The 23,922-nt window shown below is 48.0% G+C and overlaps 1 protein-coding gene across 1 annotated transcript in view; it reads left to right on the top strand.

The window, feature by feature from the left end:
* LOC119956635 (cytochrome b-c1 complex subunit 2, mitochondrial-like) overlaps positions 1 to 16,498 on the top strand; it is a 185,365-nt gene extending 168,867 nt beyond the window's left edge. Inside the window, exons 11-13 of the mRNA XM_038783975.1 lie at positions 13,568 to 13,644; positions 14,415 to 14,568; positions 16,200 to 16,498. Coding sequence (XP_038639903.1) covers positions 13,568 to 13,644; positions 14,415 to 14,568; positions 16,200 to 16,283 — 315 coding nt within the window. The 3' untranslated portion in view covers positions 16,284 to 16,498. The remainder of the gene's footprint in view (positions 1 to 13,567; positions 13,645 to 14,414; positions 14,569 to 16,199) is intronic.
* The last annotated feature ends 7,424 nt before the right edge of the window (positions 16,499 to 23,922 follow it).

Here is a 23,922-nt window from a genome sequence, read left to right as displayed (position 1 = left end):
CAGAGTTCGGTGAATCATGACAAGTGCAGGCAGCAAATTGCAATCACTGTTCAGAATGGGTTCAGAGATACCTTTGGCCCACAGTTAGATCAGGAAGATGGCCCCGATTGGCAGGAACTCAGTGAAACGGCCCAATGGTACGTGAATGAGACAGAGAATCAGAATAGAGCCCCCCAGGCCCAGAAAAGGAAAGCACCCGCACCACCGACTGCACAGGCAGCACCCAACCCAATGAATCCCATTACCACACAGCGCAGGGTCACCACGCAAGACCAACCCGATTTTTTGTACACCACCCCATTAACCATCACCCAGTTGAGAGATGCCCGCGAAAAGATAGAGTCTTTCCGACCCTACATCAGACCCACATCACTTTTTTGAACTAATGAAGCAACAAACCCTCATGTATGGTCTGGACAAGCAGGAAGAGGTAAAGCTCATAGTGATGTGCTTGACCCGTCAGTTAGTTCAGCCCTTCCTGACCCACAAAATGTAGGAGGTAGCCTCCCAGATATGAAAACAGCCATTTTAGACGCCATTGACTACAATAGAGGAAACCCTGGAGAAGGACTCAACAGGTGCAGACAGAAAAAGGGAGAGCATCCAACAGCATTTGCTGGACGCCTCTGGATCCACTTTACCGCAGTATTTGGTGCGTTAGCCCACGCTCATTTACCAACAGACGATACGGCCAAAAGGACCCGTACTCGAGTATCCCATGCCACAGAGATAGTACAGAAGGCATGTGCCAGTTCCGACCCCTCAGACCCGGCACACAATGAAGTGTGGGAACTGAAACGCTTATCTAGAGCTTGGGAACAGTCCCTACAGAGAAAGACAGAGCAGGAAAGAGTAGACGCCAACATGAATCCAGTAAGGGCACACCAAGACCCCGCATGGGTAAATGAAGGCAGAAGTAACGCACAGCACCCCAAAACACAGGAATGTTATAATTGCGGACAGAAAGGACATTACGCGCGATAATGTCAAGCCTTCCCGAAACAGCAACGGAATCAGCACACAAATGCCCCCCTAGAAACAGCGCCAGACCCATCCACAGTGTTAGCGTCCAAGCAGATAATTCGACCACAATTGGCACCGATTGATGGTGTTCAGGCTCCCCAACTTAGGTCTGCGATACCCTTTGGGATAAGTCTGGAAGACCGGTAGTTGCAGGTACAGTCCGGGGACACCCAGTAGAGTTCCTTTGGGACACAGGAGGGCCCTGAACCACGTTAAACTCCTCCGCAATGTACCAGAGAGATATATGGCCCATTACGGACACCATTACCCTCAGTGGCTTTACAGGTCACCTCCAGCAGGGACACATCACAGCCCCTGTGGATGTATAGATTGGCAACATTAAAACGAAACACTCGGTTGTTTTAATAGATTTACCCCAGGCAGCAGAACACATCCTGGGCATAGATTTCATGAGTGCACACAACCTTTCGTTCGACCCAGTTAATAGATGTGTATGGAAAATGGCTAGAGCAGCGCGCGTCCCCTCCACGCTCACAGTACATAAGAACATAAGAACTAGGAGCAGGAGTAGGCCATCTGGCCCCTCGAGCCTGCTCCACCATTCAATTAGATCATGGCTGATCTTTTGTGGACTCAGCTCCACTTTCTGGCCCAAACACCATAACCCTTGATCCATTTATTCTTCAAAAAACTATCTATCTATCTTAAAAACATTTAATGAAGGAGCCTCAACTGCTACACTGGGCAAGGAATTCCATAGATTCACAACCCTTTGGGTGAAGAAGTTCCTTCTCAACTCAGTCCTAAATCTACTGCCCCCTAGTTCTGCTTTTACCCGCCAGTGGAAACAACCTGCCCGCATCTATCCTATCTATTCCCTTCATAATTTCATATGTTTCTATAAGATTCCCCCTCTCATCATTCTAAATTTCAACGTGTACAGTCCAAGTCTACTCAACCTCTCCTCATAATGCAACACCTTCAGCTCTGGGATTAACCTAGTGAATCTCCTCTGCACACCCTCCAGTGCCAGTATGTCATTTCTCAAGTAAGGAGACCAAAACTGAACACAATACTCCAGGTATGGCCTCACTAACACCTTATACAATTGCAGCATAACCTTCCTAGTCTTAAACTCCATCCCTCTAGCAATGAAGGACAAAATTCAATTTGCCTTCTTAATCACCTGTTGCACCTGTAAACCAACTTTTTGCGACTCATGCACTAGCACACCAGGTCTCTGCACAGCAGCATGTTTTAATATTTTATCATTTAAATAATAATCCCTTTTGCTGTTATTCCTACCAAAATGGATAACCTCACATTTGTCAACATTGTATTCCAGAGAAACACCCATTATCCCCACTCTTTGCGTTCTATTAATTAACCAGTCCTCTATCCATGCTGCTACTTTACCCTTAATGCCATGCATCTTTATGTTATGCAGCAAACTTTTGTGTGGCACCTTGTCAAAGGCTTTCTGGAAATCCAGATATACCACATCCATTGGCTCCCCGTTATCTACCGCTCTGGTAATGTCCTCAAAAAATTCCACTAAATTAATGTGGCAGGGGGATGGGAACCAATGCAGGAAGTCGGAAGGTAGTAAAATAGGGACAGAAACGAAAGGCAGTAAGGGGGAAAGTGTAAGGCAGAGAAGCCAGAGTCAAAAATCAAAAAGGGCGACAGTACGAGGTACAGTGATTGAGGGGAGCTCAGTGAATAGGCCCAGTAATACTAAAATGAATAAAACGGGAAGTAAAAACATAAATGGTAAGCGATGCGGCAGGTATATTGTTTCTGTTTCTGTTTGACTACGTTCCGACTTCCTGCATCGGTTCCCATCACCCTGCCACTTTAGCTTAAACCCTCCACAACAGCTCTAGCAAAACCCCCCCGCAGGACATCGGTTCCAGTCCTGCCCAGGTGCAGACCATCGGTTTTTAGTGGTACCACCTCCTCCAGAACCGGTTCTAATGCCCCAGGAATTTGAATCCCTCCCTCTTGCACCATCTCTCGAGCCACACATTCATTATATCTACCCTGGCATTCCTACTCTGACTTGTGGCACTGGTAGCAATCCTGAGATTACTACCTTTGAAGTCCTACTTTTTAGTTTAACTCCTAACTCCCTGAATTCAGCTTGTAGGACCTCGTCCCGTTTTTTACCTATATTGTTGGTGCCTATGTGCAGTACGACAGCTGGCTGTTCACCCTGCCCCCCCCCCCCCCTCCAGAATGTCCTGCAGCCGCTCCGAGACATCCTTGACCCTTGCAATAGGGAGGCAACATACCATCCTGGAGCCTCGATTGTGTCCACAGAACCGCCTGTCTCTTCCCCTTACGATTGAGTCCCCATCACTATACCCCTGCCATTCTTCTTCCTGCTCTTCTGTGCAGCAGAGCCAGCCACGGTGCCATGAACCTGGCTGCTGCTGCCTTCCCCTGGTGAGCCATCTCTGTTTTGCAGGGAGATGTCCGTAGGGGACACCGGTACTGCCTTCCTACTCTTGCTCTGTGTTTTGGTCACCCATTTTCTATCTCCCTCAGTAACTTTCACCTGCGGTGTGACCAACTCGCTAAACGTGCTATCCACAACGTCCTCAGCATCGCGGATGCTCCAAAGTGAGTCCATCCGCAGCTCCAGAGCCGTCAAGCGGTCTAACAGGAGCTGCAACTGAACACACTTCTTGAAACGTGAAGGAGCCAGGGACAGTGGACGTGTCCCTGAGCTCCCATATCGCACATGAGGAGCATGACACGGGTCTGGGATCTCCTGCCATGTCTTAAACCTCAGGTTAACTTCTACAACTACAATTCCAAAACACAAATTAGACAAATGAAAAGAAAACCTACTTACCAGTCACTTACCAGGGATAAAAAGCACCTCCTCCCCACCCAGCTTCAACTTCAAATTCCCAAACTCACTCTTTGCTGTTTGACTCTGGCTCACTGGGAGAACTCACTGGAATGAGCTACAAGTTGCTTTTTTAAATTGAGCTGAGTTGAGTCCCTCCCCCCCTCCCCCCCCCCCCCCCCCCCCCCCTGCTTTTAGATCAAAGTAGATTAAGGTGACTGACACTTAACTGCCAACCAGTTATGTGAGTGGGAGACTATGCACACAGAATTAGCTCAGTGGGAGAGTACTGGTTTGATCCACAAACCATTACCACAAAGTGGTTAGAGAAGTCTTGAAAAGACATAAAGCATCATTTGCCCGGCACAATCTCGACTGCGGCAAAATCCCAGGAGTGGGAAACATTACAGGTCCCGATCCTAAGCCCCAGAAACAGTACGGCTCCCCCAGCAAGCCCCCTGCAGGAAAAAGTATTTAGGTCATGACGCATGGGAAGCGTGAAATAGAACATAAACGCATAGATTCGATTGTAAAACTGCACTTGCCCTTGAAAAAATGAAAATGAAAATCGCTTATTGTCACGAGTAGGCTTCAATGAAGTTACTGTGAAAAGCCCCTAGTCGCCATATTCCGGCGCCTGTCCGGGGAGGCTGGTACAGGAATCGAACCATGCTGCTGGCCTGCTTGGTCTGCTTTAAAAGCCAGCAATTTAGCTGAGTGAGCTAATCCAGTCGAGCAGGGATTTTCAGCCTGTGAGAGGCACCTATTAGCAGTTTTCTGGGCGGTACAGTACTTATCGTATAACCGGACTCAACCCAGTAACTATTTTGACCGAGCACACCCTGACACAGCTTTTATTAGATGGCAGACTAAAAGATGGCCAAATTAGAGCAGCATGATAGACCCTACTCCAACAGGGACGAGACATTACCGGAAAACAGACAAAAACGCACACGTTTCTGGCCGACACGTTGCTCTATGCAGGTACCCCACATACGTGCGAGATCATAGCGCCCAAGCACAGGCCCCTTTGTTCCTCAGTCAGTACCAAAAAAGACAGGCATCCCACCACAGACAACCCAGCCCACAGACAAAGCTTTGAGAATTTATGTAGATGGCTCCTCCACAGTCCTTGATGGAAAAAGAATCACAGGATGTGGGATTTATGTAGAAGACGCGCAGGGACGCGCTTTAGAAGAGATCGCTTTAAAGTTGCCTGGACACTTAGGTTCACCAGCAGCCGAGTTAGCAGCCATCGCTTATATTGTCCAGCACCCCGATTCATTCCCAACCCCTGCAGATATATTTCAGACAGTCTGTACGGCTGCAACAGTCTTACGGAATTCCTATCCCTGGGAATCTAGAGGATTTATTTCCGCCGACGGAAAACCTCTACCCTCAGCCCTACTACTAAAACATATCCTTAAGACAGCTAAAGGCAGGAAATATGGAATAGTTAAAGTTAGAAATCATCATCATTCCTCCCCACCCGGTAACGTGAAAGCTGACGCCCGAGCGAAGGCAGGCTCACGACACGGCCACTTTTGGCAACCCCCCGAGAGTGCCCCAGTACACTTAGTCCAGGTCTCACAGACCAACATTCAAGACTTAGAGCAGGCACAGAAGGAAGACACGACGTTAAAGGAAATTTTAAAGGGAAACTTCCCAGCTCCCTACGAAAAGTGTAAAAAAATTTTAGCGATCCATGAGGGAATCATTTTAAAACATGGCATTTATGTAGTCTCCATAAATGAGATCATTTGTAAATTCCATAACGAATATGGACACCAAGTGATAGAATCCACCCTTGCCCACCTCAGACCCCTCTGCTGGTGGCCTGATTTAAAAACCGATGTATCCATTCCGTTGAGAATTGCTTGATTTGTGCACAGAACAACCTGGACAGATATGCGAAAAAAGCCCAGCTACGACACACCTGCCCTGTAAATGGCCCGTGAACAAACTTACAGTTAGACGATAGTGGTCTCCTCACCTCCTCCCCCCACTGCAGAAATGGATACAAATATGAATTGGTTGTCATCGACACATTTACGAAATGGGTCAAAGCTTTCCCCTTGAGAACAAATACGGCCAAGGCTACGGCAAAGATCCTGACCAAGCAAATTTTCACCAGATGGGGACTCCCCCGTAGTATTGAGTCAGACCAAGGTTCGCACTTCACAGGCAGGATCATGAAAAATGTCCTGACAATTTTTGGGATCAAACAAAAGTGTCACATTGCCTATCACCCGCAGTCCAGGGGCATTGTGGAGCGCATGAATCGGACACTAAAGGCCACTCTTAGAAAAATGATACAGCAGCACAACATGACATGGGACACAGGGGCTGATTTAGCTCATTGGGCTAAATCACTGACTTTTAAAGCAGACCAGGCAGGCCAGCAGCACGGTTCGACTCCCGTACCAGCCTCCCCGGACAGGCGCCGGAATGTGGCGACTAGGGGCTTTTCACAGTAACTTCATTGAAGTCTACTTGTCACAATAAAGTGATTTTCATTTTTTTTTCATTTTCATTCGCACTGATGTTTATTAGAAACACGGTGTCGAGTTCGACAGGTTACACCCCCCATACCCTCATGAACGGACGACCCATGAAGGGTTCCGAGTACTTATTTGGATTTAATTTGGCCAGCCCCGCAGTCACCGCCCTGACCCATGAGGAAGCGGTCCAGCACATGGTAGAAAATATTAAAGCAGCGCAGCTCGCTGCAGCTGTTCGACTAGGCGCTAAACAAAAGCAGAGTAAGGCCTGCTTTGATAAGACAGTACACCCGATAGAGTATACAGTTGGACAGCAAGTCATGATGTCCCTGTACAACTCCAGCTCATTCCTCTCCCCTAAATTTGCAGGACCCTATTCAATCTCGGACAAAGTAAGCCCCTCAGTTTATAAAATCACATATCCGAATGGCAAGTCAGGATGGTTCCATGTAAATCAGCTTAAGGTTTATGGAACGCAGCGCAGCCACTTGCACCACCTCTCATTGGCGATGGCAGACAATGGAGACCCGCCCACTGACAACCCAATCCCGCCCTCCCCTAGCAGCAGCAGCACATCCACAGACACGACCTTGACCATGCACCCAGGATCAAAGTTCACCCTGACGCTTGATTCGGCTGCTAGCGACAGCAACAGCGACAGCACAACTGACGCCCCTGAGACCCAAACAATGGACATACAGACCAGGCCCCAGTCACTACAGCCCCAGAGACACCGACCACAATATGTTCAACCCCTTCGAAACTATTTATTTGCCCTCACCGGAACCTGACTCACCACCCGACGATAGCGACAACCCCCTTGCCCGACCGCGCTACGGAACATGAAACAATGGTACCGCAATAATTTCTGTCGCCTGACATGGAATGATGAAATGGACCCCACATCGGCACATGCCGCATTGGCACTAAAACTCCAACCACGAGTTTGGCACCCGGGAGATGGTGATGACTCTGAGTCTGACTCATGGTCACCCCTTTGAGACCCTTTTTGGAATGGAACCTTGAGGTGTCCAGATGATGAGAGACAGGAACCGATTGAGATTTATGGTGTCCTATAAATCTGGAACTTTCCCGCTTTTCTTCTGTAGTTTGTTTTTAAATGTGGTACGTTCCCGTACCAGCCTCCCCGGACAGGTGCCGGAATGAGGCGACTAGGGGCTTTTCACAGGAACTTCATTGAAGCCTACTCGTGACAATAAGTGATTTTCATTTTTTCATTTTCATTTTCTCTCTTGTACGATTTTTCATGTCGTCCTCACGAATACTTTCTTAATACAGTAATAATTACTCTTCTGATGCCAAATGGCACTCAAAGAAACAAGTTTGTTGGAGCCCATATATCTTCAAATTCTTACCGCTCTTGGAAGGTCACTCAGGCAGTGGAGTAACGGCACTGATCCCCGCCCTGCCTGAGAACCCCCTATACATTTGGTCAGCCAAGCTCGAGTAGTGGAGTAACGGCACTGATCACCGCCCTACCCGGGGATTCCGCCCATTCTTGCCCTGCCGCGGATCATACGCACCCCATTTGAAGAATTGTTTTCGGAACTCTTTTGCTGTTCTTTTTCACATCTGTGGTTTAAAGAATACACTTTTGCCACAACTTTTTCCCTTTCTGGCGACCCTTCGGTTGCTATCCTTCCATCTGCTATTTACATGTCAGAATCACTTGGTTGAAAAACGAGTTTGCAGAGGACGGAGAAATTGTCCGCCCACTCAGCCCATCAAACTCAGGCTGCGAGATACAGAATATTTTTTTTTGGAAGTCTTGTCTCCCAAATGGTTGTTTAAAAAAAAAATGAGGGAGTCACATATGGTGACGATTCTAAATGGGAAATTGATGATAAGGAGAAACAGACAGACAAACGAGATATTAAGCAACAAGATAATAACATGTATTATGCTTGTACCCCCAGGAAGATACAAAGATACCTGAAGACGGAGAAAAGCCTGAACAAGATGAAGATGAACCTGATGATCTGCATCATGATCGTCACTGGAACAATACAGTTACGCGCGTTACCCACCCCTAACTCCCTCACCACACAGGCCCCGAACACGACTACCCAACACAACACCCCCAGCCCGGACACTACACCACACATAGACACAGCCACTGATACCCTCATATTGTGTGCGAATCTCATTAAATGGTACTTCCTGTCAGACACAGTAGGAGCCCTACTAGTCATAGTGTCATCCAGACAATCAGACTGCGGAAATGGAGGAGGAGAGCCTCCCACCCTCCAGTATACACACATATAGCCCCTTTCGTACTCCAACAAACCTCACACACTTTCTGAACCCTTCCTCATTAATAAATTCTGTGGTGGTTGTTGTTTCTTTAAAAAAGTTACTTCTTTGTACATAGACATTTGATAAGTCGGAATGTGAAGCTGCTATTGGTTATTTGTATTGTAAGATAAGTTCTTTGATTGTTAAATAGCAGCATGAGTGTAGTCTAGTTAGAGACAGTTAGAGGCTCCCCTTTTGGTGCAAGGAGACACACAGATCTGAATGTTAAATGCCCCTTCGGAATTTTTAGAATATGTGTTGTGTTAGGGAAATTTAGGTAAATATTTTGACCCATAGGAGAGAGTAGGGTAGAACCTGTTCTTGATTGAGGGTACTCGGCATGTCAGAGAACAGGAGAAGATCCAGCAGTGTGATTCTTCACGCTTGGCGGTGAGGATCAAGAGGACAGAGTGTAGCCACCTGGGACGGCCACTTACAATCAGGGACAGAGAAACTGGCAAAGCCTGGCGGGTAAAATGGACAGAGCAAGATTCAGGCAGACTCAGAGCCTGAAATGTATATTTGCAAGCAAGGAGTCCAGATGGTATCGAAACTCCGACCAATTAGCATTTTGATGGGCTGATTGGCAATTGATGGACCATCACCACCAAGACAAAAGACACAGTTCTTGAGCGACCGGTTCAGTCCCTGACATTTCGCCGCCAGTCCCTGTTTTAGGGAAGGGTAAACAACAGGGTCAGTGACCGCTTGGGACATGCCCAGCCATCCAGGCACCCACCCATTTATTGGTTCGAAATTGAACATAGTGAAATGAAATGAAAATCGCTTATTGTCACAAGTAGGCTTCAAATGAAGTTACTGTGAAAAGCCCCTAGTCGCCACATTCCAGTGCCTGTTCGGGGAGGCTGGTACGGGAATTGAACCGCACTGCTGGCCTGCCTTGGTCTGCTTTAAAAGCCACCAATTTAGCCCAGTGTGCTAAACCAGCCCCTGATCAGCCATCACCCAATTAGTGGGGTCCAAACTGAAGGACCGCCCAAAAGAGCGCAAAAACACCCAAGCATAAGAAGAGAGTCCACCTGTATTCGTCCTCTTTTGGACCTGGCACCCCGGCAACGACCATCTCCAATCTCAGCACCACCAGAAACATAGAACATTACAGTGCACTACGGGCCCTTCGGCCCTCGATGTTGGCCGACCCGTGAAACCATCTGAAGCCTATCTGACCTACACTATTCCATTTTCATCCAAATGTCTATCCAGTGACCACTTAAATGCCCTTAAATTTGGCGAGTCTACTACTGTTGCAGGCAGGGCGTTCCACACCCCAACTACTCTCTGAGTAAAGAAACTGTCTCTGACATCTGTCCTATACCTACCACCCCTCAATTTAAAGCTATGTCCCCTCGTGTTGGTCATCACCATCCGAGGAAAAAGTCTCTCACTGTCCACCCTATCTAACACTCTGACTATCTTATATGTCTCTATTAGTCACCTCTCAGCCTTCTCCTCTCTAACGAAAACAACCTCAAGTCCCTGAGCATTTCCTCGTAAGACCTTCCCTCCATACCAGGCAACATCCTAGTAAATCTCCTCTGAACCCTTTCCAAAGCTTCCACATCCTTCCTATAATGTGGTGACCAGAACTGCACGCAGTACTCCAGGTGCAGCCACACCAGAGTTTTGTACAACTGCAGCATGACCTCGTGGCTCCGAAACTCAATCCCCCTACTGATAAAGGCTAGCACACCATATGCCTTCTTAACAGCCCTATTAACCTGGGTGGCAACTTTCAGGGATTTATGTACCTGGATGCCGAGATCTCTCTGTTCATCTACACTACCAAGAATCTTGCCATTAGCCCAGTACTCTGCATTCCTGTTACTCCTTCCAAAGTGAACCACCTCACACTTTTCCGCATTAAACTGCATCTGCCACCTCTCAGCCCAGCTCTGCAGCTTATCTATGTCCCTCTGTAACCTATACCATCCTTCAGCACTCGTGTCATCTGCAAATTTACTAACCCATCCTTCTACACCTCTTCCAGGTCATTTATAAAAATGACAAACAGCAGTGGCCCCAAAACAGATCCTTGCGGTACACCACTAGTAACTGAACTCCAGGATGAACATTTGCCATCAACCACCATCCTCTGTCTTCTTTCAGCTAGCCAATTACTGATGCAAACCACTAAATCACCTTCAATCCCATAATTCCTTATTTTCTGCAATAGCCTACCGTGGGGAACCTTAGCAAACGCCTTACCGAAATCCATATACACCACATCAACCGTTTTACCCTCATCCACCTGTTTGGTCACTTTCTCAAAAAACTCAATAAGGTTTGTGAGGCATGACCTACCCTTCACAAAACCGTGTTAGGGTTCGCTAATCAACTTGTTCTTTTCAAGATGATTATAAACCCTATCTCTTTTAACCTTTTCCAACATTTTACCCACAACCGAAGTAAGGCTCACAAGTCTATAATTACCAGGGTTGTCTACTCCCCTTCTTGAACAAGGGGACAACATTTGCTATCCTCCAGTCTTCTGGCACTATTCCTGTTGACAAAGACGACATAAAGATCAAGGACAAAGGCTCTGCAATCTCCTCCCTGGCTTCCCAGAGAATCCTAGGATAAATCCCATCTGACCCAGGGGACTTATCTATTTTAACACTTTCCAAAATTGCAAACAACTCCTCCTTGTGAACCTCAATCCCATCTAGCCTGGTCGACTCCTCAACAACATTGTCTTTCTCCAGTGTAAACACTGACAAAAAATATCCATTTAATGCTTCCCCTATCTCCTCTGATTCCACACACAACTTTCCACTACTATCCTTGATTGGCCCTAATCAGACTCTAGTCATTCTTTTGTTCCTGATATACCTATAGAAAGCCTTAGGGTTTTCCTTGATCCTATCCGCCAATGACTTTTCGTGTCCTCTCCTCGCTCTTCTTAACTCTCCCTTTAGGTCCTTCCTGGCTAACTTGTAACTCTCAAGTGCCCTATCTGAGCCTTCATGTCTCATCCTAACATAAGCCTTCTTCTTCTTGACAAGTGCTTCAACTTCCTTAGTAAACCACGGTTCCCTTGCTTGACAACTTCCTCCCTGCCTGACAGGTACATACTTATCAAGGACACGCAGTAGCTGTTCCTTGAAAAAGCTCCACATTTCGATTGTACCCATCCCCTGCAGTTTCCTTCCCCATCCTATACATCCTAAATCTTGCCGAATAGCATCATAATTGCCTTTCCCCCAGCTATAATTCTTGCCTTGCGGTATATACCTATCCCTGCCCATCGCTAAAGTAAACATAACCGAATTGTGATCACTATCACCAAAGTGCTCACCTACATCTAAATCTAACACCTGGCCGGGTTCTTTACCCAGTACCAAATCCAATGTGGCATCGCCCCTTGTTGGCCTGTCTACATACTGTGTCAGAAAACCCTCCTGCACACACTGCACAAAAACTGACCCATCTATAGTACTCGAACTATAGTATTTCCAGTCAATATTTGGAAAGTTAAAGTCCCCCATAACAACTACCCTGTTACTCTCGCTCCTGTCGAGAATCATCTTTGCTATCCTTTCCTCTACATCTCTGGAACTATTCGGAGGTCTATAGACAACTCCCAACAGGGTGACCTCTTCTCTCCTGTTCCTAACCTCGGCCCATACTACCTCAGTAGACGAGTCCTCAAACGTCCTGTCTGCCGCCGTAATACTTTCCTTGACACACCCACACCCACCACCCCCCTCTTTTACCATCTTCTCTGTTCTTACAGAAACATCTAAATCCTGGAACCTGCAACAACCATTCCTGTCCCTGCTCTACCCATGTCTCCGAAATCGCCACAACATCGATATCCCAGGTACCAACCCATGCTTCAAGCTCACCCACCTTATTCCAGATGCTCCTGGCGTTGAAGTAGACACACTTCAAACCAGCATCTTGCTTGCCGGTCTTGCTTGCTGGACTTGCAAGTCCAGGTTCAACGCTCGCTACCAGACGGATGAGCCTAGCTGAGCAGCAGTTACTTCTCCAGACTCGATAGATTCAGTATTGAACAAATGGCCACTGTTCCTCTGACCTAAGCCGGGTGTCTGAAGTTAAGTACAGGTTGTCTCAGTCGATAGGTGTAGTTAACTAGTAGTGTATGTTGCATGATCAATTGTGTGTTTAAATAAAATACCCTTGACCTTGAACTAACAAACTGGTGTTTGGCTCTTTGATCGATAGCAGGTTGAACCTTGTGGTGGTATCATTTGATACCTGGCGACTCTGGGCATTAGAATATAGATATCAAATGGAAGGAGGGTAAACTCTCTGATTGCCATAGTTATAGCAGAACCACAGAAAAGGCAATTGGACGTGCAGAATCCACACAGACAGTGACCCAAGCCAGGAATCAAACCTGAGACCCTGGCACTATGAAAATGAAATTAAAATGAAAATCGCTTATTGGCACAAGTAGGCTTCAAATGAAGTTACTGTGAAAAGCCCCTAGTCCCCACATTCCGGCGCCTGTTCGGGGAGGCTGTTACGGGAATTGAACCGTGCTGCTGGCCTGCCTTTGTCTGCTTTCAAAGCCAGCGAATTAGCCTTGTGCTAAACAGCCCCTATGAAGCAATAGTGCTAACCACTGTGCCACCGTGCCACCCAGTACATTGGAAAACTACACAAACTGGTGGTTTTTAGGTTGGAATGCCACCTGACTGGAGTTTCTAACCTCGGCCAATTGACAGTCAGGAGAGGCTGAATGAGGCAATGTTCCTGTAATCTGTGATCAGCCACAGTTCCTGCTTACTACCCAGAGATCTTTGGTCTGACAAATGTTTCAGCGAATGCTGGTGGGAGGCAGATTTAGGCTTGGTGTAGATTCAATGCAGGGTTGAATAAATCACTTGTTCTGCTGATCACTGCCAATTTGATGTTCCAGGTTATCAATGCAGCTGTATCTCATGTCAAGCAAGTGGCTGAAGGCAAGATTGCTGAGGAAGACATAGAGAGAGGAAAGTAAGTATGGGGCAGCTCATTGCCAGTATCTGCTACAAGATTGGAACACACTGTCATTGCTGCTGTCCTGAACTCACGCATTTTATGTTCAGATTAAGAATGAGTCCGTGACAGTCCCAGCAGATTGGTGTCTCAGTCACTGGAGAACTACCACCAGTGGGTAATCCTCCAAAAACGGGATCCAACAGCAGCATCCTGTCCCACACCAAAAGGTTCAACATCGAGATGCTAGTCACTCAAAGCCAGCTCCACTGGGTGGGTGTGACACCACTGTCCGTGTCCCTGACGGTGGACTCTGCTCCATTCGGAACTCAGTCGCGGCAGGAAACTCCCTGGTAGGAAGCAGAAGTTTCAGGGAATGTCCTCAAAGCATCCCTGAAGAGGTCAAATTCCCTCGCTGACTCATGGGAGATCCTGGCTTGTGACCCAGCCAAATGGAGAAGGCTTCTTCGGGAAAGCACCAAACAAATCGGGAGACTTTGTTGGGAATGTGTGGAGTCGAAGGGATTGAAGGGAGCGCACAGACCCCTAAAGAATCCATCGAGTCAATCCTTCCAGCACCACCTGCCCACACGTGGCAGAGTCTGCAGATTGCGGGAAGCAAACCACCCTCCATCCCGAGGGACTGGCTGATCAATCCCCTCACCCTGGGCTCTGAAACTGCCTCCCATCCCTTCCTGTGGCAGTAACAATGCGCAGTGGACGCAGATTTTCACTCCTAGAGAATGACATTCATTCTGCCAATATTATTTTGCTACCTCACTTGCCAGGAATCAGTTGACAGCTCGCAGTCTGATCGCAATGGAGACACTTGATGCCTTGCTGGAGGAGGTGGGGTCGCAAGTCCTTGTTACCGGCACCTACATCTCACCTGCATCTGCTGTGGAGCAGATCAAAGAGATTACTAAAAAGGATGTTGTAAAAGTGAGTATTTACTGTGACAGGAACATTAATGTGAGCTCCTCCGAGTGTCCCTCGGGGTATAAAAGAGGTCGAGGAGACATGAAGAAATGCCACCCAACATGACATAAGTCAGCACAATGTTATCAGCTGAAGTTCCCTCATTAGCAGGTCACCCCAGCCCACGGTGCCTCCGTGCGTCTCGCACTCACCTGTGTCAGGAGGACCCACTCGAGGGATTTGTGCAGTACAGCACTGAGGAGACGCTGGCAGAGGTGCTGCATGGGTCTTGGGTCAAAACATTGAACTGAGGCTCCATCTTTCTAGGATGACATGGTAACACAGGGGTTAGCACTGCTGCCTCAGCTCCAGGGACCCGGGTTAGCACTGCTGCATCACAGCTCCAGGGACCCGGGTTAGCACTGCTGCCTTCCAGCGCCAGGGACCCGGGTTAGCACTGCTGCCTCACAGTGCCAGGAACCCGGGTTAGCACTGCTGCCTCACAGTGCCAGGGACCCGGATTAGCGCTGCTGTCTCACAGTGCCAGGGACCCGGGTTAGCACTGCTGTCTCACAGTGCCAGGAACCCGGGTTAGCACTGCTGTCTCACAGTGCCAGGAACCCGGGTTAGCACTGCTGTCTCACAGTGCCAGGGACCCGGGTTAGCACTGCTGCCTCACAGTGCCAGGGACCCGGGTTAGCGCTGCTGTTTCACAGTGCCAGGGACCCGGGTTAGCACTGCTGTCTCACAGTGCCAGGAACCCGGGTTAGCACTGCTTCCTCACAGTGCCAGGGACCTGAGTTAGCATTGATGCCTCACAGCGCCAGGGTCCCAGGTTCAATTCCGACTCTGGGTCACTGTCTGTGTGGAGTTTGCACATTCTCCCCATGTCTGTGAGAGTTTCGTCCCCACAATCAAAAGATGTGCAGGGTAGGTGGATTGGTCACACTAAATTGCCCCTTAATTGGAAAAAATGAATTGGGCACTATAAATTATTATTTTTTTTAATTCATGAAGGCCCTCAAGGTTCTCACTACCTTGCCCCTCGCCTGAGGTGTGATGACCCTCAGGTTAAATCACAGCCAGTCAGCTCTCCCCCTGAAAGGGGAAAGCAGCTGATGGTCACCTGGGACTGTGGCGACTTTATTATTCTGAAGAAATTGAGAACGTTTTCTCTGGTATATTTATCTTTTGGGCCATATCACAAAATCCCGTCATCACATTGGCTGGTTTAGCACACTGGGCTAAATCGCTGGCTTTTAAAGCAGACCAAGCAGGCCAGCAGCACGGTTCGATTCCCATACCAGCCTCCCCGGACAGGCGCCGGAATGTGGTGACTAGGGGCTTTTCACAGTAACTTCATTGAAACCTACTCGTGACAGTAAGCGATTTTCATTCATTTCATTTCATTACGTCGTTATCACAAAATCCCGTCATTATCACATTACGCACTCTGCACAAACTGGTTGTTTTTCATTAAATTAGAATTGACGAAACTTTCAAAAGTACTTCATAGGCTCAGAAGAGAATTGGGATCTCGGAAGCATCAAATAAACTAATTTCTCCTTAATCTGTGGCTGGCTGGGGTTGGTGGGGGAGGTGGGCAGCTGGCGTTGGGCTCTGCCGACCCTAATTCTCTCTCTCTCTGATCACAGGCGGCCAAGATGTTTGCTTCAGGCAGCAAGTCAATGGCAGTTAGTGGCAGACTCATAAACACACCTTTCCTGGACCAACTTTAATCAGAATACCTTTCGCAGTCAGCCGCTGTTGGAATGCTAAAATCTTTCAAAGATCCCCGAGGAGGGTTTATTGCCCCACCAATGACGTGGGACACTGTTTAATGTTGATTGTTACATGTTGACCGCACAATTTTGTTTTTTGAAGGACTCTCTGGTTTTCACTTTCCTGTGTATCGCAAATTATATTATTGCCAAATAAAAACAACAGTTTTGTATCATTGACTTATTGAAGTGAGCAGCAAAGAGAGAGAGGTGAGTACAAAAGAGAAAATGCTGGAAATTCTCAGCAAGTCTGGCAGCATCTGGAGGGAGAGAAAAGAGCTAACGTTTCGAGTCCGATGACTCTTTGTCAAAGCTAACAGACCGAGAAAGTGGGAAATATTTATACTGTGGAGGGGGTTTTAAAGCGCAGGAGAGGAGCCGGAGATTTAAAAGCGGGAGAGGAGCCACCTCCTCTAACCTCTGGGGTTGAGTGAATATCAGGTAAGCTCTTTCTTTCTTTCTTTCTTTTTCTTATTTTATCCGGAAGTTATCTAGGAGGGATGGCAGGGAAGGCCGTGCAATGTTCCTCCTGCAGAATGTTTGAGGTGAGGGATGCCATCAGTGTCCCTGCTGATTCCACCTGTGGGAAGTTCACCATCTCCAGCTCCTCAGAAACCGCATTAGGGAACTGGAGCTGGATGAACTTTGGATCATTCAGGAGGCAGAGGTGGTCATAGATAGAAGCTTCAGGGATGTATTTACTCCGAAGAATGAAGATAGATGGGTGACGGTGAGAGGGGCTGGGAGGAAGCAGTCAGTACAAGGATCCCCTGTGGTTGTTCCCCTTAGTAACAAGTATACCGCTTTGGATACTGGTGGGGGGACGACTTACTGCCGTCACCTGGTCACGGTAAAAGAGGGTAAGCCGAGGGGTACAGGTCTGTCCTTGTTGCTCAGAAGGGAAGGGGGAGAGGAGTAGTGTATTAGTCATTGGGGACTCCAGAGGGGGATAGATAGGAGATTCTGTGGGAACGAGAGAGACTCGCAGTTGGTGTGTTGCCTCCAAGTGCCAGGGTCCTTCATGTTTCAGATCGTGCTTTCGGGATCCTGAAGGGGGAGGGGGAGCAGCCCCAAGTCGTGGTCCACATAGGTACCAACGACAGAGGGAGGAAAAGGGATAGGGATGTAAGGCAGATATTCAGGGAGCTTGAGTTGAATCTTAGAGCTAGAACAAACAGAACATAGAACGATACAGCGCAGTACAGGCCCTTCGGCCCACGATGTTGCACCGACATGGGAAGTCAAAAACTAAAGGCCGTCTAACCTACACTATGCCATTATCATCCATATGCTTATCCAATAAACTTTTAAATGCCCTCAATGTTGGCGAGTTCACTACTGTTGCAGGTAGGGCATTCCACGGCCTCACCACTCTTTGCGTAAAAAACCTACCTCTGACCTCTGTCCTATATCTATTACCCCTCAATTTAAGGCTATGTCCCCTCATGCTAGCCACCTCAATCCGCGGGAGAAGGCTCTCACTGTCCACCCTATCTAGCCCTGATCATTTTGTATGCCTCTATTAAGTCACCTCTTAACCTTCTTCTCTCTAACGAAAACAACCTCAAGTCCATCAGCCTTTCCTCATAAGATTTTCCCTCCATACCAGGCAACATCCTGGTAAATCTCCTCTGCATCCGTTCCAAAGCTTCCACGTCCTTCCTATAATGAGGCGACCAGAACTGTATGCAATACTCCAAATGCAGCCGTACCAGAGTTTTGTACAGCTGCAACATGACTTCATGGCTCCGGAACTCAATCCCTCTACCAATAAAGGCCAACACACCATAGGCCTTCTTCACAACCCTATCAACCTGGGTGGCAACTTTCAGGGATCCATGTATATGGACACCGAGATCCCTCTGCTCATCCACACTACCAAGAATTTTACCATTAGCCAAATATTCTGCATTCCTATTATTCTTTCCAAAGTGAATCACCTCACACTTCTCCACATTAAACTCCATTTGCTACCTCTCAGCCCAGCTCTGCAGCTTATCTATGTCCCTCTGTAACCTGCAACATCCTTCCACACTGTCTACAACTCCACCGACTTTAGTGTCGTCTGCTAATTTACTCACCCAACCTTCTGTGCCCTCCTCTAGGTCATTTATAAAAATGACAAACAGCAACGGCCCCAGAACAGATACTTGTGGTACGCCACTCGTAACTGAACTCCATTCTGAACATTTGCCATCAACCACCACCCTCTGTCTTCTTTCAACTAGCCAATTTCTGATCCACATCTCTAAATCACCCTCAATCCCCAGCCTCCGTATTTTCTGCAATAGCCGACCGTGGGGAACCTTATCAAACGCTTTACTGAAATCCATATACACCACATCAACTGCTCTACCCTCGTCTACCTGTTCAGTCACCTTCTCAAAGAACTCGATAAGGTTTGTGAGGCATGACCTACCCTTCACAAAACCATGCTGACTATCCCTAATCATATTATTCCTATCTAGATGATTATAAATCGTATCTTTTATAATCCTCTCCAAGACTTTACCCACCACAGATGTTAGGCTCACCGGCCTATAGTTACCGGGGTTATCTCTACTCCCCTTCTTGAACAAAGGGACCACATTTGCTACCCTCCAGTCCTCTGGCACTATTCCTGTAGCCAATGATGACATAAAAATCAAAGCCAAAGGCGCAACAATCTCTTCCCAGGCTTCCCAGAGAATCCTCGGATAAATCCCATCAGGCCCCGGGGACTTATCTATTTTCACCTTGTCCAGAATTGCCAACACTTCTTCCCTACGCACCTCAATGCCATCTATTCTAATAGCCTGGGTCTCAGCATTCTCCTCCACAACATTATCTTTTTCTGAGTGAATACTGACGAAAAGTATTCATTTAGTATCTCGCTTATCTCCTCAGCCTCCACACATAACTTCCCACCACTGTCCTTGATTGGCCCTACTCTTACCCTAGTCATTCTTTTATTCCTGACATACCTATAGAAAGCTTTTGGGTTTTCCTTGATCCTACCTGCCAAAGACTTCTCATGTCCCCTCCTTGCTCGTCTTAGCTCTCTCTTTAGATCCTTCCTCGCTTCCTTGTAACTATCAAGCGCCCCAACTGAAACTTCACGCCTCATCTTCACATAGGCCTCCTTCTTCCTCTTAACAAGAGATTCCACTTCTTTGGTAAACTACGGTTCCCTCGCTCTACCCCTTCCTCCCTGCCTGACTGGTATGTACTTATCAAGAACACGCAATAGCTGTTCCTTGAACAAGCTCCACATATCCAGTGTGCCCAACCCTTGCAGCCTACTTCTCCAACCTACACATCCTAAGTCATGTCTAATGGCATCATAATTGCCCTTCCCCCAGCTATAACTCTTGCCCTGCGGGGTATACTTATCCCTTTCCATCACTAATGTAAAGGTCGCCGAATTGTGGTCACTGTTTCCAAAGTGCTCACCTACCTCCAGATCTAACACCTGGCCTGGTTCATTACCCAAAACCAAATCCAATGTGGCCTCGCCTCTTGTTGGCCTGCCAACATATTGGGCGAAATTCTCCGGCCCCCACGACGGGTGGGAGAATAGCGGGAGGGCCTTCCCGACATTTTTGCCGCCCTCCCGCTATTCTCCCACCCCCCCGCCGAAGTCCCGACCCGAATCGCTGCCGCCGTTTTTTTACGGCCGGCAGCGATTCTCAGCTGTTAGATGGGCCGAAGTCCCAGCCCATTCCGCTGTTTTTACGAACGGCAAACACACCTGGTCTTGCCGTTCGTAAAAACGGCGTCACAAACTCGCTATTAATAACCATGGCACCGATTGGCACGGCCGTACCACGGCCGTGCCAAGGGTGCCATGGGCCCGCGATCAGATGCCCGCGCACTACTTGTCCTTCCGCCGCCCCGCAGTATCCATTCGCGGGGCGGCTGAGGGGCAACCCGGCCCGCGCATGCGCGGGTTTCGCGCAAAAACGCGATGACGTCACCCGCGCATGCGTGGGTTTGAGTCTTCCAAACTGCGCATGCGCGGCTGACGTCATATGACGTGTCAGCCGGCGCTAACTCCGGCAAGCGGGCTTAACGATTTTCGTTAAGCCCGTCTTGCCGGAGCCTACGGCGTCGGGCTGCTAGCCCCGACCGGGGACCAGAATCGGTCCCCGGTCGGGAAGGGGCGCGCTGCCGTAAAACCCGGGCGGGTTTTACGATTTCTCTCGTTTTGGGAGAATCTCGCCCATTGTGTCAGGAAACCCTCCTGCACACATTGTACAAAGAACGACCCATCTAATGTACTCGAACTATATCTTTTCCAGTCAATATTTGGAAAGTTAAAGTCTCCCATAACAACTACCCTGTTACTTTCGCTCTTTTCCAGAATCATCTTCGCCATCCTTTCCTCTACATCCCTAGAACTATTAGGTGGCCTATAGGAAACTCCCAACTCTCCTTTCCTGTTTCTAACCTCAGCCCATACTACCTCGGAAGAAGAGTCCCCATCTAGCATCCTTTCCGCCACCGTAATACTGTCCTTGACTAGCAGCACCACACCTCCCCCTCTTTTGCCCCCTTCTTTGAGCTTACTAAAACACCTAAACCCCGGAACCTGCAACAACCATTCCTGTCCCTGCTCTATCCATGTTTCTGAAATGGCCACAACATCGAAGTCCCAGGTACCAACCCATGCTGCCAGTTCCCCTACCTTATTTCGTATACTCCTGGCATTGAAGTAGACACACTTCAAACCACCTACCTGAACACTGGCACCCTCCTGCAAAGTCAAATCTGTGCTCCTGACCTCTGGGTAGCACGGTAGCATGGTGGTTAGCATAAATGCTTCACAGCTCCAGGGTCCCAGGTTCGATTCCCGGTTGGGTCACTGTCTGTGCGGAGTTTGCACGTCCTCCCCGTGTGTGCGTGGGTTTCCTCCGGGTGCTCCGGTTTCCTCCCACAGTCCAAAGATGTGCGGGTGAGGTGGATTGGCCATGCTAAATTGCCCGTAGTGTCCTAAAAAGTAAGGTTAGGGGGGGGGGTTGTTGGATTACGGGTATAGGGTGGATACGTGGGTTTGAGTAGGGTGATCATGGCTCGGCACAACATTGAGGGCCGAAGGGCCTGTTCTGTGCTGTACTGTTCTATGTTCTATACTCTCAATCTCCCATACCCCAAAACTACAATCCAGGTTCCCATGCCCCTGCTGAATTAGTTTAAACCCCCCCCAAAGAGCACTAACAAATCTCCCCCCCAGGATATTGGTGCCCCTCAGGTTCAGATGTAGACCATCCTGTCTATAGAGGTCCCAGCTTCCCCAGAAAGAGCCCCAGTTATCCAGAAATCTGAATCCCTCCTGCCTGCACCATCCCTGTAGCCACGTGTTTAATTGCTCTCTCTCCCTATTCCTCGTCTATCACGTGGCATGGGCAACAACCCAGAGATAACAACTCTGTTCTCGCTCTGAGCTTCCATCCTAGCTCCCTAAAGGCCTGCCTGACATCCTTGTCCCCTTTCCTACCTATGTCGTTAGTGCATAACAGAGTTATTATCTCTGGGTTGTTACCTGTGCCACGTGCTAGCGAGATGAGGAATAGGGAGAGAGAGCAGGGATGGTGCAGGAGGGAGGGTTTCAGATACCTGGATAATTGGGGCTCATTCTGGGGTAGGTGCGACCTCTACAAATGGGATGGTCTACACCTGGACCAGAGGGGTACCAATATCCTGGGGGGGGGAAATTTGCTAATGCTCTTTGGTAGTGTTTAAACGAATTCAGCAGAGGGATGGGAACCTGAATTGTAGATCCAGTGTACAGGAGGTTGAGAGTAGTGAGGTCATGAGTAAGGTTTCAAGGTCGCAGGAGTGTACCGGCCAGGCAGGAAGGTGGTTTGAAGTGTGTCTACTTCAATGCCAGGAGCATTGTGGGTGAACTTGCGGCATGGGTTGGTACCTGGAACTTCGATGTTGTGGCCATTTTGGAGACATCGATAGAGAAGGAACAGGAATGGTTCTTGCAGGTTCCGGGGTTTAGATGTTTCAGTAAGCTCAGGGAAGGTGGTAAAAGGAGGGGAAGATGTGGCATTGTTATTCAAGGATAGTATTACGGTGGATGAGGATGTTTGATGAGGAATCGTCTACTGAGGTAGTATGGGCTGAGGTTCGAAACAGGGCAGGAGAGGTCACCCTGTTGGGAGTTTTCTATAGGCCTCCGAAAAGTTCCAGAGATGGAGAGGAAAGGATTGCAAAGATATTTCTGGATAGGAGCGAAAGTAACATGGTAGTTGTTATGGGGGACTTTAACTTTCCAAATATTGACTGGAAACGCTATAGTTGGAGTACTTTAGGTGGGTCAGTTTTTGTCCAATGTGTGCAGGAGGGTTTCCTCACACAGTATGTAGATAGGCCAACAAGAGGCGAGGCCACCTTGAATTTAGTACTGGGTAATGAACCAGGACAGGTGTTAGATTTGGAGGTAGTTGAGCACTTTGGTGATAGTGACCACAAATCAGTTACGTTTACTTTAGCGATGGAAAGGAATAGGTATATACCGCAGGGCAAGAGTTATAGCTGGGGGAAAGGCAATTATGATGCAATTAGGCAAGATTTAGGATGCATAGGATGGGGAAGGAAACTGCAAGGAATGGGCACCATTGAAATGTGGAGCTTGTTCAAGGAACAGCTACTGCGTGTCCTTGATAAGTATGTACCTGTCAGGCAGGGAGGAAGTGGTCGAGCGAGGGAACCGTGGTTTACTAAAGTAGTTGAATCACTTGTCAAGAGGAAGAAGGAGGCTTATGTAAAGATGAGACCTGATGGTTCAGTTAGGGCGCTCGAGAGTTACACGTTAGCTAGGAAGGACCAAAAGAGAAAGCTAAGGAGAGCCATGAGGGGACATGAGAAGTCCTTGGCAGGTAGGATCAAGGATAACCCTAAAGCTTTCTATAGGTATGTCAGGAACAAAAGAATGACTCGGGTAAGAGTAGGGCCAGTCAAGGACAGTAGTGGGAAGTTGTGCGTGGAGTCAGAGGAGATAGGAGAGGTGCTAAATGAATATTTTTCATCAGTATTCACGCAGGAAAAAGACAATGTTGTCGAGCAGAATACTGAGATACAGGCTACTAGACTAGAAGGGCTTGAGGTTCATAAGGAGGAGGTGTTATCAATTCTGGAAAGTGTGAAAATAGATAAGTCCCCGGGCCAGATGGGATTTATCCTGGGATTCTCTGGGAAGCTAGGGAGGAGATTGCTGAGCCTTTGGCTTTGATCTTTAAGTCATCTTTGTCGACAGGAATAGTGCCAGAAGACTGGAGGATAGCAAATATTGTCCCCTTGTTCAAGAAGGGGAGTAGAGACAATCCCGGTAACTATAGACCAGTGAGCCTTACTTCTGTTGTGGGAAAAGTCTTGGAAAGGATTATAAAATAGGATTTATAATCATCTAGAAAGGAATAATTTGATTAGGGATAGTCAACACGGTTTTGTGAATGGTAGGTCGTGCCTCACACACCTTATTGAATTCTTTGAGGTGACCAAATAGGTGGACGAAGGTAAAGCAGTTGATGTGGTGTATATGGATTTCAGTAAAACATTTGATAAGGTTCCCCACGGTAGGCTATTGCAGAAAATTCAGAGGCATGGGATT

This window comes from Scyliorhinus canicula, chromosome 23 (genome assembly GCF_902713615.1).
Source record: "Scyliorhinus canicula chromosome 23, sScyCan1.1, whole genome shotgun sequence".
NCBI classification, from domain to species: Eukaryota; Metazoa; Chordata; class Chondrichthyes; order Carcharhiniformes; family Scyliorhinidae; genus Scyliorhinus; species Scyliorhinus canicula.
The sequence above is the reverse complement of the archived record's forward strand: the minus strand, read 5'-3'. Positions and strand labels throughout refer to the sequence as shown.